This window comes from Camelina sativa, chromosome 1 (genome assembly GCF_030686135.1).
Source record: "Camelina sativa cultivar CO46 ecotype springtype chromosome 1, ASM3068613v1".
Taxonomy (NCBI): domain Eukaryota; kingdom Viridiplantae; phylum Streptophyta; class Magnoliopsida; order Brassicales; family Brassicaceae; genus Camelina; species Camelina sativa.
Genome location: NC_141880.1, coordinates 24,495,397 through 24,513,091, shown reverse-complemented (window position 1 = coordinate 24,513,091; position 17,695 = coordinate 24,495,397). Strand labels below are relative to the sequence as shown.

At 35.8% G+C, this 17,695-nt stretch overlaps 3 protein-coding genes and 1 pseudogene across 3 annotated transcripts; 1 reads left to right on the top strand and 3 right to left on the bottom strand.

Annotated features, from left to right (window-relative positions):
- Nucleotides 1-3,534, top strand: LOC147950287 (uncharacterized; annotated as a pseudogene).
- A 1,302-nt stretch (nt 3,535-4,836) lies between these two features.
- On the bottom strand, nt 4,837-7,101 carry LOC104700898 (uncharacterized). Its single transcript, XM_087461587.1, has 5 exons — nt 6,480-7,101; nt 6,183-6,273; nt 5,435-6,052; nt 5,231-5,330; nt 4,837-5,121 (listed from the first exon to the last, which is right to left on the bottom strand). Exons 1-5 carry the CDS (start codon nt 6,563-6,565, stop codon nt 5,096-5,098), a joined length of 921 nt encoding a protein of 306 aa, XP_087317713.1. The 5' UTR covers nt 6,566-7,101; the 3' UTR covers nt 4,837-5,095.
- A 3,665-nt stretch (nt 7,102-10,766) lies between these two features.
- Nucleotides 10,767-14,184, bottom strand: LOC104700888 (ribulose-1,5 bisphosphate carboxylase/oxygenase large subunit N-methyltransferase, chloroplastic). The gene is made up of 12 exons (XM_010416496.3): nt 13,937-14,184; nt 13,708-13,792; nt 13,170-13,298; nt 12,776-13,067; nt 12,567-12,685; nt 12,348-12,480; nt 12,181-12,257; nt 11,898-12,092; nt 11,632-11,821; nt 11,367-11,539; nt 11,156-11,256; nt 10,767-11,068 (listed from the first exon to the last, which is right to left on the bottom strand). The coding sequence occupies exons 2-12, from the start codon at nt 13,771-13,773 to the stop codon at nt 10,933-10,935; spliced, it is 1,611 nt and encodes a 536-aa protein (XP_010414798.2). The 5' UTR covers nt 13,774-13,792; nt 13,937-14,184; the 3' UTR covers nt 10,767-10,932.
- A 34-nt stretch (nt 14,185-14,218) lies between these two features.
- On the bottom strand, nt 14,219-16,447 carry LOC104700880 (protein YIP4a). Its single transcript, XM_087461581.1, has 3 exons — nt 15,728-16,447; nt 14,804-14,878; nt 14,219-14,707 (listed from the first exon to the last, which is right to left on the bottom strand). The coding sequence occupies exons 1-3, from the start codon at nt 16,241-16,243 to the stop codon at nt 14,447-14,449; spliced, it is 852 nt and encodes a 283-aa protein (XP_087317707.1). The 5' UTR covers nt 16,244-16,447; the 3' UTR covers nt 14,219-14,446.
- Between the last annotated feature and the right edge of the window lie 1,248 nt (nt 16,448-17,695).

Genomic DNA, 17,695 nt, shown 5'->3' with positions numbered 1-17,695 from the left:
ATGGCTGAATGCAACCTCTTCGATTTAAGACACTCTGGTAACTTCTTATCCTGGAGAGGCAAAATACATGATCACTTGATTCACTATAGACTGGACAGGGCAATGTCTAACACCTTATGGGCTGAGGACTACTCTTTCAGCCGATGTGAATACATGAAGTATGAAGGCTCTGATCATAGGCCCCTACTCACCCACCTGGACCTAACAAAGAAAAAACGAAAAGGCATATTCAGGTACGACAGGCGACTAAAGGAGAATGAAGAAGTTAAAAAACTCATCACAGACGCCTGAAACCTTGATCTTGAAGAATTGGTGGAGGAAAAGATCAAACGATGCCGAACAGAGATCATAACCTGGACAAAGAACAAGTACCAAAACAGCAAGGAACTCATCGAGGAATATAAAGATAAGCTAGATGAGGCGATGTCAAGTCAGGAACCGGATCAAGGATTGATACTATCTCTTAATAACCACCTGCTACTAGCCTATAAAGCTGAGGAGGAGTATTGGAAACAACGAAGTCGACAACTATGGCTAGGGCTAGGAGATAAAAACACGGGATACTTCCATTCTATCACTAGGGGCCGAACAACAATTAACAAATTTTCAGTAGTGGAGAATAGCAATGGAGAACCTATTTTTGAAGAAAAGGCCATACTCAAGGTTATGTCCGATTATTTCATAGACCTGTTCACCTCCCAAGATGGAGAAAGACAAAGAATTATTGAGGAGGCAATCTCCCCCTGCATCACTGAGGAGACTAATCAAAGACTTACAATACAACCATCACCCGAGGAAATGAAGAGAGCCTGCTTCTCCATCCACGCTGATAAAGCACCAGGCCCTGATGGATTCTCAGCAAGCTTCTTCCAATCAAAATGGGAAACAATAGGACCTCATATTGTCCTCGAGGTACAATCCTTCTTCTCCTCGACTCACCTAAAACAAAGCATCAACAAAACCCATATCAGGCTAATACCAAAGGTCCAAAGCCCACGGAAAATGACAGAGTACAGACCTATTGCCATTTGCACCGTTTATTACAATATAATATCAAAGCTCCTCTCAAGGAGATTACAACCAGTGCTTCAGGAGGTCATCTCGGAGACCCAATCAGCCTTTGTTCCTAAACGACCCATCACCGACAACGTCCTTATCACCCATGAAGCCCTGCATTATCTCAAAACATCAGGAGCTACAAAAAGGTGTTACATGGCCGTTAAAACTGATATGAGCAAAGCTTATGACCGTTTAGAATGGGATTTTATATGAATTGTTTTTGAAAGGGTGGGGTTCCATCAAATATGGATTCAATGGATTATGCAATGCATTTCCACTGTCTCCTACTCTTTTCTCCTAAATGGATCATCCCAGGTATTTGTAATACCGCAAAGAGGAATCAGACAAGGGGACCCTGTATCCCCTTATCTATTCATCCTTTACAGCGAGGTTTTGTCAGGCTTATGTACTAAATCTCAAGAGAAGGGATCCTTACTTGGTCTCAGAGTATCACAGGGAAGCCCTCGACTCAACCACCTCTTGTTCGCAGATGATACAATGTTCTTCTGCAGATCAGATACACAAAGCTGTCACACATTACTGGAAATCCTCAAGAAGTATGAAGAAGCATCCGGACAAAAGATAAACAAAACCAAATCGGCTATTACCTTCTCCTCTCTAACGGAGGAACATATCAAAACTGAGGCTCAAGCAATACTCGTGATCCAAAGAGTTGGAGGGCTTGGGAAATATTTAGGCCTACCAATGATGTTTGGAAGAAGGAAGAGGGACCTGCTTAATCAGACTATATATTGTATAAACAAGAGAGCCTGCAGCTTTTCCTCCCGCTTCCTATCTACGGCTGGTAAAGCTATCATGCTAAAATCGGTTCTGTCGGCTATGCCAACATATACAATTTCTTGCTTTAAGCTCCCAGGATCACTGTGTAAGAGAATACAGTCAGTCTTAACTCGATTCTGGTGGGACACATCTGAGGATAAAAAACGAATGTCCTGGATTGCTTGGTCCAAAATGGCAAAAAAAAAAAAGGAGGGAGGTCTAGGTTTCAAGGACATTACCGGGTTTAATAATGCCCTCCTTGCAAAGGTGAGCTGGCGGATACTCAATAATCCCTCATGTTTGTTGGCACTGGTACTATTGGGCAAATATTGTACCACCATACCTTTCTTGGAGTGTAAAGTGCCATCTTGTGCATCCCACGGTTGGAGAGGTGTGTGTGTTGGTAGAGATCTTTTGAAATCACAACTGGGAGTGGCCATTGGAACCGGAGAGGATAAAAAAATCTGGTCAGCTCCATGGATATCACTCTCAACCCCTACCACTCCAGTGGGACCGCCAACAAAAGAATCCCAAAACTTGTTAGTGAAGGATTTAATGTGTCCTACAACCAAAGAATGGAACAAGGAGAAGATTCGGGAAATCCTACCCCTATATGAACAAGAGATTCTAGCTCTACGCCCTAGAAAATTCGGAGCAAAGGATAAGCTGATCTGAATACCCGCTAAGGATGGAATTTATAACACCAAAACAAGGTACCACGAAGCAGTAAGGACAGAGGATGCAACTGGACTACAACCAACCGGTCTTCAAAGCTTCAACTGGATTTCAGGACTCTGGAACCTAAATTGTGCCCCAAAGATTAAGTCCTTTCTATGGAAAGCTCTAAAAAATGCCATACCAGTAGGAAGCAACTTACAAATGCGGGGTATTAACCCGACAGCGAGCTGTCCCCACTGTGGGAATGAAGAGACTGTCCTTCACCTCCTTTTTCTATGCCCTCTCGCTGCTAAGGTGTGGGATTTGGCCCCTTTCAAGGTCTATGTGCTTTCCCCTCAGATTTCATCCTTCCAAGTGGAATTTGAACGCCTGCGCCAATCGGTCTGCCTTCCCCCAATGGGAATCAATCAAGGGCCCCTTTTCCCCTGGATCATCTGGACCTTATGGACAAATCGCAACAAGGTGATCTTTGAGAATAAACAGATGACGAGTTCGGACATAATTACACAAGCTATAATTCAGGCAAAAGAGTGGAACGAGAATCAGATCTCAGCAAAAGCAACAGCCCCAATACCTGGATCTGGGATGATGCAGGAACGAGAGACTGATACAGTATGCTGCTTCTCAGACGCAGCCTGGAGAGAAGACACCAAACAGGCCGGACTAGGTTGGTTTTTTGAAGAATCCCTTCACCTCCCGGAACAACAAGGGAGAATCACGGCAGAGAATGTCAGTTCCCCCCCCCTGGTGGCAGAGGCGCTGGCTATGAGGAGGGCTATACAACAGGCCTCAGACCTTGGGTACCAGAAGATTACTTTTGCTTCAGATTTACAACAGTTGATCAGAGCAATCAAATGTGAGACTCCACCGAATGAGCTCCATGGGATTCTACACGACATCCTTCAATTATCTCTCTTATTCACTATCTGCAATTTCATTTTTGTAAAAAGAGAGAACAACTCGAGAGCATATATGGTAGCTAAAGAGGCATTAATGTCTCTTAACCGTGTAATATGATTTCATTGAATGAAATTGCTTGACAAAAAAAAAACTGTCTTGAGGATATGTGCAGCTTCAATACATTTGTCCGGATTTGACCCCCTTGGTACGAACATAGTAAGTGTCTCCAATGGGCCGGGAAATATATCTTCTGTTATCGATGCATGTACATCGCTAGAATTGTACGAATCTCCTAATTTCTATTATTTTAATATAATATATTATTATTTAATTTAAAGAATAAATCATTAAAAGATTATTTAACCATTTGTCTATAAACTTTTAGATGAGTTTCTCAATTTAGAATTATTTTTCACACTCTCTTTTACTTTATTATTATTTGATTAATGAAAAATTCTTTTAGATACCAACAATGCACATGGTCTAACAGAAATGAGTTTTTTTTCAGAATTTTGAAAGCTTTCGCACTGAATTAGAGACTTCGAAATAGATCAGCAGAGAGCGTGGGGCTGATATAGTAAAAGGCTTTCCTTGTGTGGCTCCGGTTTGGTCCTCATATAAAGTAAATTGATGGTGTCTAGGCCATCTCTTGATTCAGCTCAATAGACTATAAGTGGCGCGTTGATTCTTAATAAATTATCTATATTGTCCATGGATCTTCAGCCCACACACTCAATTGAGGGTTGGATATGCTGGATTGCAATATTGGCGGCTTGTCAGCGATGTCCACATCAAAGTACAAGTCTTATATACACAACAATTCTTAATTAATGATATTAATTATAAGGTGAGAGACCCATCGGCGAAAGAACACAATAGTTCGACCACATAACCCTCCATGATTTCAAATTTGTATTATATAATGATTTTGCAGAGTATAATAACTAACTATACCTTCATTTAGATAACCTCATGTACTTTGATTTTGTCTCCCAAGCTTTTAAGATTCTTTAGATTATTTTCAGGTAAACAATTTTAAGGCCAGTCATTTGCACTCTCCCAAGTCTCAAGACACATTTCCAATTAGCCTGAAAATTAGTATCCGAAATCTTTCCATCAGATGATTATACTAACAATCTCTCCATATACTATTTGACTTTTAAATTTGGAGATAATTGAAAATTAACCATGATTGAGAAATTAAATATGAACAAACTCGACCGTAACAAAATTTTGGTTTAAGGATCAAGGCTGACAGCTATAGAAGCCGGTATAGCTAGGAATTAGAAGAATGACATAACCAAGTACCAAGATTCAAAGTTCTTGGTTTAGAGAGCAAATGTATCTTACTATAATATATTGAGAAATTGTTCTAAAAAACATAGCACACATCTACGAAACCTATTTTGGATTTACATCTTTATCAATGATAGCCGAAGCCGTAGTATAAACTTCTACCCCTTTTACTTAATCTTACAAGTTTGTTTGTTTTTCTATATTTTGTTCGTAAACAACCAAAGCAACAAATTAAGGAAAATATATGCAAATTACATTTCAGAAAAGTAAAAAAGCTTATTGATCTCTCTACATTTTTTTGTGGGATGATGAATCCTAACCATTAGGTGCAACTGCTGATCTCTTTGGCTTCTTCTTGACAGTTTCGAACCGTGGCTGGATCTCAAGATGAATACACTACGAAGGGTACTGCATCAGTTTAAACAAGGGAAAAAAATCAATGCTCGTTAGCAACCTTTAACACTCTCAAGATGCGAAATCTATATTAGCAAAGTGTTGATTCATTAAGAAGACTCACATAGAAGGAACACCATTAGCATTAAGGAAACAGTGATCTTAATCGGGTGATTAAATGACAAGCGTATCGGATTCTGGAAACAACCAGTCTTGTCAAAGAGCTGAAAAACACACACACAAACACACACTAAACAAATTAGTTACTTCCTCCTATCATGAGTAAAAGCTATTATTTAATCAACTAATAGTGAGAACTCTCACTCACCTGATTGTGATCAGGAAGCCTCTGCATCCACAATACTGACTTAGTTCCTTTGACCTTAGGAGTAGCTTCGATTTGTGCCACCAGTTTCTCGTTTACTTCTTCATTACCACCGGGAACTATAATCCTCAAAGAATTGAAATTTGGTGAACTACATATCCTTCTCATCCCAGCTGACTTCTCTACTTGGCGTATCCTCGCATCTGCATTTACGCTTTCTACAATGTCTATAACACATTCAGAGCCATTACCACAACCTTTCACTTTCTTGATAGTCTCTTTTCTACAGTTCACTTCCATTCCTCGAAGATTATCAACTAGGGAACTATTAGTAGTACACTCTCTCGAGTTAGTGCTGTTGTCACCACTAAAACTCTGTGAAGTTCGAGAAGAAGAAGATCCAGAGAGAAACATGGCCAAGTCATCACGCTCTTCTTCATTAAGATCAATCCAACGGAGTGGTTTTTTACCATTCTCACTGTAAGCCTCTTGCAGAGAAGTTTCCACGCGAACAATCTGGTTCTCAATAGCGGTAACGAACTGTTTACGCCGTGTCAACGCAGAATCATCATCCCCACAACGTTTATGGCTCAACCTGACTGCTTTCTCAAACTCCTCCAACTGATTCACACACACAGTTTCAAAACTCAAATAAACATAAAGAAGTATCATAAAAACACACAACAAAAGCTTTTCAAGAACTCCACAAGAACCTGAGATGATGATTCAAGAAAGAAACATGGAACTGTACCTGCCATTTAGCTGTACCTAAAGCTGCTTGGAGTTCTTTACAGATCTCATCTTTCTTATCTTTAATCCACAATCTGTAAGTAGACTCCATTCTGATAATCCAATAAATCAGAATTAGTATAAGCTTAAACAACAGCAAACTAATCTCAATCTCTTCATTTATGCAATTTTGTTGAACTCTGAATTAAAAAAAATCCTAAATTTTCTAAGCAAAAAATCTAAAAGCTCAAAGAGATTACAAGAAGAACATCACAAAGCTATCATAAAAAGCTCAAAATACCAAAAGTTTTACACATACATATCAGCAGATTTTTGAACCTCTTCAGCTGCGGAGAAGAAAACGTCTTTTTGCCATAGATCAAAGCTGTTGTTCACTACCATCATCTTCTTCTTTTACTACTTCAGGAGAGAGCTCTACCCACAAAACACACACACACACACCCAGATAGAGAATCAAACGAAGCTTTTACGAGCAAAAGAATCGAAAAATTCAACCTTTTTTTTTTTTTTTGTTAAATAATTCTCTTTGGACTTGTTATTATTATTTAAAAGAGCTTTATGTATATTATTGTCAGTGTCATACACCAACTTGAGTCTCTATTATAGTAGCGTGGCTCATTATTATAGGGTGAATCAGGAAATTAATATGCTCTTTGGTACAGGAGATCCCAGCTCTGCGTTAGGAAGCGAAGAAAACGACAAAGAGTGTATAACCTGGAATTGTGGGGTCCTCCAATTTGCTGCCACCAGCAGCCACATTATTTTCTTCATTCATTCATTCTTTGTTTTTTTATTTTTTTTTTATTTTATTTTGTAATATATTTTTGTTAGGTTTTTTTTCTGTTTACTTGTATAATAATATGCTCAAAATACTGATAATTCTTTATGCCCCACATTAAAAAAAAAAAAAAAAAAAAAAATGATGACAATACAATATATATAGTCTTCTTAGTCAAATGGTAATGAATGAAAACTGATGACTCATTTGGCATCCAGACATTGAAATGGTTGCCTAAAAAATAAGCTATGTAATGCAGTAATGTAATACAGGTCTCGAATGATCACATGTTTTCAAAATATCATACAATAATAAAACTGGACTAGAATTTGTTATTTCGTTTCTTTTTTACATGAGTGTTAATATTGCCAGCACAAAATCAAACCAGAACTGTTTAACTACTAAACTACCATATATAATGCTCATTGACTATATATACCTACATGCTTCGAGTTGGAATCTTAGTCATACCCTCTTTTATATATGAGGTGGAGTTTTCACTTTTCACCACCAAAACCTACTGAAACCACCTTGACCATTTAAGAATAAGTGTAAAACCTACTTAAACCACTTTTTTTTTTTTTTTTTTTGGATTCTTAATCGGTTAGATAGGCGTATCATTAACAAACTTATCAGAATAAAATTCATTTGGAGCCATTTTTTAATTAACAGTTTCATATATAGGACATGTCAGATCATATAGGACACTAAAATAAGTATTTGAATTGTTTAATTGTGTATTCAAATTACCAAAATAAATCTATATATAATAGCAATCCGAATAAATGCGACCAACAGTTGTGTTTTTTCAATCGTACCTTTTGGATATTTTCTGAAAAGTCGTGATGGTTCATTAAAACGGTTTTTTATGAAAAGTTACAACGTTTCATTGTAGAGTTGTGTTTATTGGAACATTCGTATCTTTTGAAATCTATATATATATTTGTCGTTTTGAACTGTTTTCATTTTTTTGCAATGACACAAAATAACATAAATTTTCAATCTCAACAGTTTTTTCAACTTTCTAAATCATTATTCTCTAGCATTCATTCTTTTAAAATTAAAGAAATTCCTCCAATTCTTGATTTAACGAAAGATTTTTGGAATGATGAATCTAATTTACAACTTTTAGTTAACTTTAAATATAAAAATTTAATAAAAATACCTAGAGTTTTTTTTCAACAGTTAGATGGATTATATATTGTGTTTTTAAATTTGACATTTTCAATATGGTAATAAAGATGTCTTCTATTTAAAAGCCGTTTATATGGATTATTAGGTATAATCAAGTGCACATAGTTGCGATTTTTTGTAGTACATTTTCGTAAAATTTTTGTTTTTATTTGTTTAAAAAAAAATTTAAACGGTTGTATCTATTCATTGTAGAGTTGTGTCTTTTTACTATATTTTATTTATATTTTTTCATCACAACTTTCGTTCTAATAGATGTATGACGTCATTGAACTGTGTCTATTTAAATAGTCATGTCTTTTGAACTCTTTTTATATTTGTCTCTTTATCAGTAACCAACAAGTTCGTTGAAACAAATTTTTCATTTTATGTTGAATCTAAATAATTCAATATTGATATCTAATATTCAACGTTATTCTATAATCTAACTAAAATTTTAGAAAGGATTATAGTAATAGAGAAATTTAATACAACTTAATATAGAATTTATAGTTGCGTCTATTTATTGTCATTTTTGTTAAAAAAACTATTTTAATATTTAAAATTTATTTTATCATGTTTTTGAAAGTTGTGTATTTTAATTTCAATTTTTCTTTGATATAGTTTCACTCATTATTAAATACATTTTTAATTATAAATTTAAGAAAAATTACATTTACTCATTACAACCATTAATTCAATATTCTCAGTTATGATCATTTTGTCATTATGATTTTTTTAATCGTATCTCTTTACCATAATTCTTCATAAAAATCTTATATATTTATAATACCTTTAACAATATTATTTGCAAAGTTACGTCTATTCTATATAATATTTTTTGTTTATAAGTTTTCACTTTGATGGTTGTGTTTTTAGTAACAGTTTATGTTTAATTTTTATATATTCAAACTATTCTATTACATTCAAATGGTTTCATAATGTATAGTTTTAAATTTTAAATTTATTTACTTTTTTTCTAAAATACTTCCCATGCGACATCGCTGAGGGTCTGAGTCCAACCCGCACTATATACGGAATAAATCGATTTAAATAAAATATTATGAGTAAAATTATTATTTGAGATTTAAGATTTGTCTGTATAAAACAAAAAATGTAAGTAAAGTTTTTTTCGTTTATTCAAATTTGCGTTTATATTCTGTAAAATATGTTTCAGCCGTGAAATATTTAAACTTGGAAAATAATTTCAAGGTGGTGTAGAAAGTTTTGACGTCTTTTTGTGTTTCTAAAAATCAAATTCACATATTTTATGTTTTACATTATTTTCTATATCACTATACCATTAAACAAATAAAGCAATATTTTAAACTAATTGATTTCATTTAAACTAATCTTAAATTTAAAAATGCAATGAGGAAAATGATAAAAGTGATAAATAAATGAATAATTTTTTTCTTGTTTGTGAAAAGTAATTTACTTTTAATAAGTAAATAGATTATGAAAATGATAATTAAATATATTTTCAGATTTAATAGTTGATTAAATCTTTCATTTTTAAAAACTAATAGAAAAAACATTGGCTCATGATATTTCAGTGGCATATTTATGTAAATAACAATGAAAAGTAAAGACATTTATTAAAAAATGTACCATCTCTAATCGCGACACCTCAGTTTTTTTGTAAGAGTGTTTCTCTATTAATATATAGGGAATTGCTTTCTCATTCTGTTGTTATTTGGTCTTGAATGTTTATAATTTTTGTAATATATAGATTTTAAAATATATGAATATTTGAATAAATACAACTTTACAATAAACAGTTGCAACTCTATAATTATAAATTATTATAATTTCAAACTTGCAAAAAATTCTCTAAAATTATTTAATTTATCCAAGATGAATTTGACTGAATTAATGCTGGTTTTCATGAATAAAATTGCCAAAAAACGTTATGGGTTACTCACTTTCACCGTCATGGGTTATTGATTCGAGCCGCTTATGTGGTAAAATAAAATTGCCAAAACGTCATATATATGTGATGTATCTGTGTCATTAAAACTTAAAGCAAGACGTGTCTGTCAACAAATACCAATAAAAATAGTGTCTCCACAGCAAAAATAAAATAAAGTAAAATATAACAGATCTTATCAAGACCATCATCATTCATACCTTAGAGACGTAGATGGAAAGACAACAACACGGGATGATGCTCATGGTCCTCATGTTCTTGTACTTGCCCTTCATATGGATAAGTATAAGATGGGTTTCGACTTACGAGTGATAAGTTCACATTCTTATTTCTATTTAGTCATCTTAATCTTATACACATGAAGCGCTAGCAGAAGAACATGAGAAGATAGAGGCGTTAACTTTGTTGTTGGTGAAGAAGAGAGAAAGATGACTAGGGTTTTTATATTGGAGAGGTAGAGTTAGGGTTTTTCTGCTTATGGGCTCAATGATTTTATTAGCCAAGCCCAATCTTATATACAATACTTGGGATGATATAAGCACATAATCGAAGTACGTAAACGGGTGTCAACTAGGTTATGAATACAAAATAGATGTGGTTTTGTTTTTTCTCCTAGAGCAATTCTCTTTGGCTTTGAAGAGTGACTGATTTTAGCTCTTATAGCTATTTTATGATATGATATACGTATGCACGTGAATACGAAGTAATTCAATAAGCAAAAAGAGGAATATCCCTTGTGAATTTTTGATCATCTAAAATGTTTGAGAACTACAATATTACAACAACAACTTAGACCTTTCTTTCAACCAGTTTGATGATACATGTAGTATGTAGAACAAACAACTTAGAACTTTCTTTAAAGATCCCGTCTCGTTAAACCGGTGGTTTGGTTATTAAGTCTTGAACCAGTTTGATACCTGCAGAACATGAATCAAGAATGGAAGAGACAATCTTTCTCTGCTGCTCTTTGAACTCCATCGCCATTTTAACATCCTGATCCGCGTTTTCTCTGTAAATATAAACACGAATGAATAAGCAAAACTAGCTCGCCTCTGTTTTCAGCTTTCGTATATCATTAAATACAAACTACTTTTACCTGTCGATGGAATCCACATCGCCGAGGTTTTGCATCATGTCGTCGAACGTGGATCTGAGAGTTCCGAGTACTTCCATCTCAGTTTCCAAGTTCTTCCACAGCTTAAGAGAATCAAGAAACGAGGAAAGAGATAAACGGGTTACATTCAGAGATGGAGATGTAAACTACTGCACCAACATAAAATTATAAGAAGGTGATCAAGATAAGATACATCTGTTTCAGAATGATGAACAAGACCATGAGCTCTCCGCAAGTAGTTCAACAAGGGAGTTGGTAAGCCGTAGTGGAAGATGTCATGATTGCTCGATAGCCAAGTCCCACGTAACATGTGAGTTGTCCAAGAACAATCATTCTCGATGTCTTCATCATCAATGACATCAAAATCTGCAAGGAAGAGAAATACAAAAGTTTAGGCAAAAGAAATATGTAAGAAGGTTGAGTGTGATCTCAGAACAATGAGGTAAGGTAAAAACTACCTAAGGGAATGACATCATACGGGTTATCGCCTTTTGGTAAAAATCCGTAAAATGTTAACAGATGCGAACTAGAGTAGTTTCCGTAGCTAAGAAAACATTGTTCCCCTTTGTTGCAGGGCCTTGAGACTGGAAACTTCAAGGAACTCGTCTCAATATCTACTTTTCCATATTTCACTATGTGTGGGTATACCTGCAGACCCGCCAAATTATCAACCAGGGAAGTGATAGGAGTTTCTTAGTAAACCAGAAAGAGAGAGCAAACATACAGAATGGTTGAGAAAACCAGCGACAGGAATCAAGCAAGTCTTCAGCTTTCCATCAGGGAATTTGATTTGCATGCTATTTGAGTAATACAACTCACAAGCCCATAAGTAGTGTTCCCATGTATAGAGCTCCGTTGGAAATACATGCTGGTGGTTCGATAAAAGAGGAACCAATTCATCATACCTCTCACGCAAAAGCTGCAGATAAAACAAACAATGGCCAATGGTAAACATAATACAGATCACACAGAAACAATAGATAAGAGAAAGGGATCTAGTCACACACCTCTTTAGCTTGCATTATTTCATCTAAAAGCAATGTACCATCAAGCTCCATGATTGCATCAACTCCAAAACTCAAACCTGCAAATGAGAATCAATGTTTGTTATATCCCTTTGAAACACACACTGCTACAGGAATTGGATGATTAAGTTCACTAAACAGTTTTTTACCAGTACAAAAATTCTCCTGCAGCGAGTCAAAGTATGGTTTGAATATAGAGTCAGGGTTATGCTTCTCCCTCATGGTCCATAAGAGCAGCATTGTCTCAGATGTAATCCCATCAATTTTCTCCAATATTGGGTACTGAAGACAAGAAAACACTCATCATATAGCATTGATATGATGAAACTGACACAATCTTTAAATCAAGATGAAACAAAATGATATACCATGTCAGAGTTGTACACATACTCCTCAGAAATGATACTTGAGATAGGAATTTCTAAAGCAACATCCCCAAATTTCAAGTCTTCACTAGCTATAGCTCCTCGTCCATAGCCATCAATTTCTGTAACATTGTAATAAACTTAAATCTCTGTTCATCATTTATGTAATCTCTAACTTCATAACAGAATAAATAAAAAACCGCTAAGCTTACGAGCTATCTGCAATTTGGTTTTGACTCCATTGTCCTGACCCCATTCTACTAATCTGCTTTCCTTTCCGCATCTATAGCTATCAACAACTCTACCTTCCTCTTTTTCCACTCCAACAACCTCACTGATTCTACCTTTTACAGCGGCTCGTAGAGCTTCCAAGGTAACGGCATGTGTTTGTATATCACAAGAAACCGGTATGAGCGAAAGGATCCAGCTCAGAGTTGAGATTTCGTTTCTTACGCTGTAAATTCCTGCTGGAGTGCAAGCATCTTCACCAAAGTAAACTTCCACCTGCATTTCACTCAGTCCATCATCTAAAGAAACTTCACCAATCAAAACACAAGCATGGGAAAGCAAAAACAGGTCCACAATAGCCTGTGATATCTGCTTTACCTTATCGAGGTTCGCTATTCTTCCAAACTGAAGCAACTTTTCCAATGCAGCATTCAACAGCTGTTCAGATAATGATCCATTGAGGTTCAATGTTTCCTTTACGCCTAAACCTTTGCAACTCAAGAGCGTCTACAGACAAAAATCATAAGAAAAATTTCACCTCTATTTTAATAAAAATCAATCAATACATGTCATGATACATGAGAAAATGTTTAATCTTGCTAAATCACTGCAACACTAACAAAGCCAAAAAATGCTAAACCATTCAAATGTAGATTTATATATCAGTCCCAAGAGCCAGATTAAGATTCATTGTCTTTCGTCTCATTCAAACCAGCGGACTAATAGCAATCAGCAGTTCCCACTTCCCAGAAATATTATTATCTATCTAACATCATATTCCCTATACTGATCCACACAACTCAATTAGCCAGAATGAATAAAAAAGGTCTAATCTTTAGACTATCATGGCAAAAGCTGGTGGAGCTTGAGTATTGAGATAACAACAGAAGGAGCAAAGAAAATTAGCAAAGCAGACCTTTTTAAGTAGATAAAAGGGATCATCTTCGGCCAGCTCTAGATATAAATCACCAGTCTCTGACATGATATTTCAAAGCACCAACCTTGCAATAAACCAGCAACGAGATTAACAATGAAACACAAAAACACGCTAAGAGACAAGAGACTGTCTTACTGTTAGCAGAGGTTTCACTTAACAAAGTCTATTACAGAAGCAGCAAGTAAAATTAGGAGTTGAAGATTACTACCTTGATAAAGTGAGGAACTTAGCAGTAATATCAAAACCAGCAAGTGAGGCAACCAAATCGAGTAACGGGAGAAGAAGAAAGGTAGAGAGGGTTTAATTGAAGGGAAGAGAGAAATGAAACTCTCTGTGTATTTCAGAAGGTTTCACGCTCTCTCGGTTTGAGTTAAGATTCTGATTTTAAATTTGTGAGAATTATTTCTAAACCGGTAAAATTCATGAGCTGTTTTAAACCTTTCTCTGACTGTTTCTGTTTGATACTGTATCTCGAGAAACCATATGTAAGTTATCTTGGTAAAAAATTTGTATTCATGTCCAAGAAGATAAATGTGAGCCAGGGACATACAAATGGAGATTTCTTTAGCCAAAACCAGAAAAAAGGTCAAAGAACATGTTTATACATATGACCATTAGAACTCAGAATTGTTGGTGTGTGTATGTATGTAAAATTTCTATCCAAGCTGATTCCCATGAATACCCGTGATGATTTCTTTCTTTTTCTTCAAAATTGGATTCAATTAATGGCGATGATGAGGAAACCGACTGACACATACATAAGGAAAACGGGGTATAGAGCGAGTGCTTTTCTTCTCGGGTTAACAGCCGAGCTCATGAACGGGTAAGCAGCCCAAGAGCTCCAGGCAAGTGTTACAGATACAACTACCATTTTCAGTATCACATTGTCTTTCAACATACAGACCACGGCTCCAACGTCTAGCGGAAATAGACAGTAACCTAGAAGACTCAGGCTTTGGAAGAAGATTATATGTCCACCCTGTTCATGACACGATACAGCTGTGTATAAGTATGAAACCAAAAAAAGACATCTGCACGGGATACAAGAGAGAGAGAGAGAGCAGTGGTGTTTTACCAGGAGAAGCACGTTTAGTGTAAGGATCACTGCCCCTGCTGCTAGTAGTGCAAATGCCACTGCAAATACCTCGGACTGGAATCACAGGGAAAAAAACATGAGTCCAAGTGGAATTCCAAACTAAGAAGGATGGCTAAGGCTTTCAAGTCTAGTAGAACGAAACATCACATTAATATGGGAATATAACGACAGATTTGGTGATCCCGAAAGTGTGTCACAACAACATTTGGACAATTATCAAAGCAGAGTAAAATAACAAAGCACAGAGACAGAATAAGAACGTGCTATTTTATAAGATATATCATCCATACCTAAAGTGCATCAGAACTAATATATAGTAAATCAATGCCATCTTTGGCATTAGTGATTTAAAAGTCAAAAATCGCAGCGTCTTCAGAAAACTAAATACAATTACCAATTCAACACAGAAAACAACAAAGAATTGGCCACATCAAGCCACTCAATATTGCCAAGATAAGATGTAATCACAGGACAGCAGATTCAAACTAGATCCTTTAGTCCTATACATCAAATGCTCATAACATAAGAGAAAATGATGCATCCAAAGCGCTAGTTTGTGAGTCAAAACTCTACATGATCCACTGTACAAGGAAGAAACTTTATACAAACCTATAGCCTAAGAATCAAATGAGAAGCAATGCCGCAAGAACAGCAATTATAGAGAAACCCTCTGTCCTCTTTTTCGCCATCGTGTTCCATCTATAATCTAAACACCACAACTAAAGAAACAATCTTAATGCAAAGGAGAAGTAAAACACTATCTTCATTCCATTTTTGAAACAGAGACATTCTAAAGAACTCTATCAGATGCGTTCTAGATCACATTTTCACCGCACAAGCTCAAAGTTAAGAAACTAGCCAATGCAAAAGTAGCATAACCTCTCCAGTGATCTAAGAGCTAACCTTCTTAACGGAAGCTGACCACGAAAGAGTCAATCCCAAGAAGACAATGAAGAAGAAGGGACCCCAAAGATCCCAATCTCTAAGCGCCTTCCCAGGATCTTCCCTATACGGATTAGGAAACACAACAAGCTTCAAATTACTCACGATCCGAGACAGATCTCGCTTCACAGTATCCCACACAGGCTCCGTCAACGTATTAGGCGGAGATCCAAAACCACTCGCTCCAATCCCCTGTGAGCCTCCTTGAGAATTGCTGGAATTACTTACAACCGGAAGAGGCGGAGGAACGGGGACAGGTGTCACTTTCTGAGCTGATGAAGAAGGAGGAAGCGGTGGAAGATTCGATTGCATAAACGGAGAAGAAGAAACTGGAATCGAAGGTCTGGCTGGGCTCGGTGGACGAGCGGCGAGGACGGTTCCGGGACCTGATTGAATGCTTTCGTTGATGAGATTCTCGATCTCGTCGATGTCTGATTGAGATGATGGATGAAGCGGTACTGTATCGCCTTGTGACATTTTTTCCAGTTTTCTTGTTTTCTTTTTTGATTTTTCCCGGGAAAGTGATTTTAGGGCAAAAATTTTCTCGGGGAAGAAAGTGATAAGATCTGAAGACGATGAGTAGAAAAAAAAAACACAATCACGTGATCAGAGAGATGGACGCAACGTGCGAAGTCATGAATCATGATCCTATGAAACGCTGTCGTTCGAAGAGTTTTTTTCATTCGGTTACGGATCGATCTTGAGGTTTAAATTTCATTCGGTTATCTAATTTTTTTTGGTTCCGTCTTTGGTCAAGTTTTGTCTGGTTTATACTTTATACTAAGAATCGATAAAAATGTGAAAAAAAAAAAAAAAAATTGGAATACGATTTGGTTTTATTTTCATCCAAAACTATCTAAAAGTAACACTAAAAAAATTGGAAAGCTATCACAAAAAAAAAAATTGGAATTGGAATTGGTTATTTTCATCCGAAATCTTTTATCCTATAAAGCACAAGTCACTTGACCAATCATATACTGCTACATAGATTTTTATTTTTTAATTTAAACCACACAATAATTTTAAATAAAACCTGAGAGGCTAAGATCCTGGAAAACAAATCTGATAATTAACAAAATGTTAAGTGTTATTATTAACTATTAGTAGGAAAACAATTTTTTTCTTCTCTAATGCGAAACTTTCGTGTATGAGAGAAAAACTGTAAAACTATATTCCTAAAATTTCTCACACTAATACCACTACGATTAGGGATAAATCATGGCACAATCAATAACTGATTCATCTCTTATTTAACTCCAATTTAATTCAACTTCCGACATAGTAAACAATTAACATAATTTTTGATTTTTAGAGACCACGTTTCTACTATTTGTGTGTCATATATCTTCTTCTCCCTCCGAAGGTTTTGATTGTTGGTTTGCAATTGTTTACTCTGTCTCTTCTCTTTCGCTTCCTTACGCAAAAGAGTTCTTCAAGGTTAGATGTCGCGATTCTATTCCACAAACGATACTCGAGTTCATCTTTTCTCCTCCCACCGCCATCACTGATCAATATTCTCTTTCGATGCAACCAAAGCCTATAGATACAATCGAGAGGCAATGTAATAGCCACACTCTACTCTCTTGATTTGAAACTCAAAATATCCGTGAAACAGTTTATATCTGTAAGAGATATGAAAAGGATTCTCCTTTATTACTCAATATTTGATTGCTAACATATTAGGAACATAATAGAAGTTCCTACTCTGCACATGTATAAATATGTATTGTATTCTTTGTAATAATATACAAGACATTCGTGTAACATGGTATCAAGAGCCTAGAGTTTTTTTTTTTTTTTCTCAGATCTCCCTCTCCTTTCTTCCTCTCTGTTTTTCTCACCATGGCTGCCGCAGAAACTGTTGACACCACCTCTTCTCTTCTCAACATCAACATGATGAACATTACCAAACTCACCACTGCCAACTAC

Excerpts from the sequence above, each read along its gene's own strand:
- LOC104700888 (XM_010416496.3), bottom strand. The coding sequence starts at position 13,773 with ATGTCAGAGACTGGTGATTTATATCTAGAGCTGGCCGAAGATGATCCC. Across the intron at positions 12,686-12,775 it reads AACCAAATTGCAGATAGCTC|AAATTGATGGCTATGGACGA; the intron begins GTAAGCTTAGCG and ends ACAATGTTACAG. Across the intron at positions 12,481-12,566 it reads ATGTGTACAACTCTGACATG|TACCCAATATTGGAGAAAAT; the intron begins GTATATCATTTT and ends TCTTGTCTTCAG.
- LOC104700880 (XM_087461581.1), bottom strand. The coding sequence starts at position 16,243 with ATGTCACAAGGCGATACAGTACCGCTTCATCCATCATCTCAATCAGAC. Across the intron at positions 14,879-15,727 it reads GGTCAGCTTCCGTTAAGAAG|TCCGAGGTATTTGCAGTGGC; the intron begins GTTAGCTCTTAG and ends CTGTGATTCCAG. Across the intron at positions 14,708-14,803 it reads CACTAAACGTGCTTCTCCTG|GGTGGACATATAATCTTCTT; the intron begins GTAAAACACCAC and ends TGTCATGAACAG.
- LOC104700898 (XM_087461587.1), bottom strand. The coding sequence starts at position 6,565 with ATGATGGTAGTGAACAACAGCTTTGATCTATGGCAAAAAGACGTTTTC. Across the intron at positions 6,274-6,479 it reads GTTCAAAAATCTGCTGATAT|AATGGAGTCTACTTACAGAT; the intron begins GTATGTGTAAAA and ends TTGGATTATCAG. Across the intron at positions 6,053-6,182 it reads TAGGTACAGCTAAATGGCAG|TTGGAGGAGTTTGAGAAAGC; the intron begins GTACAGTTCCAT and ends TGTGTGAATCAG.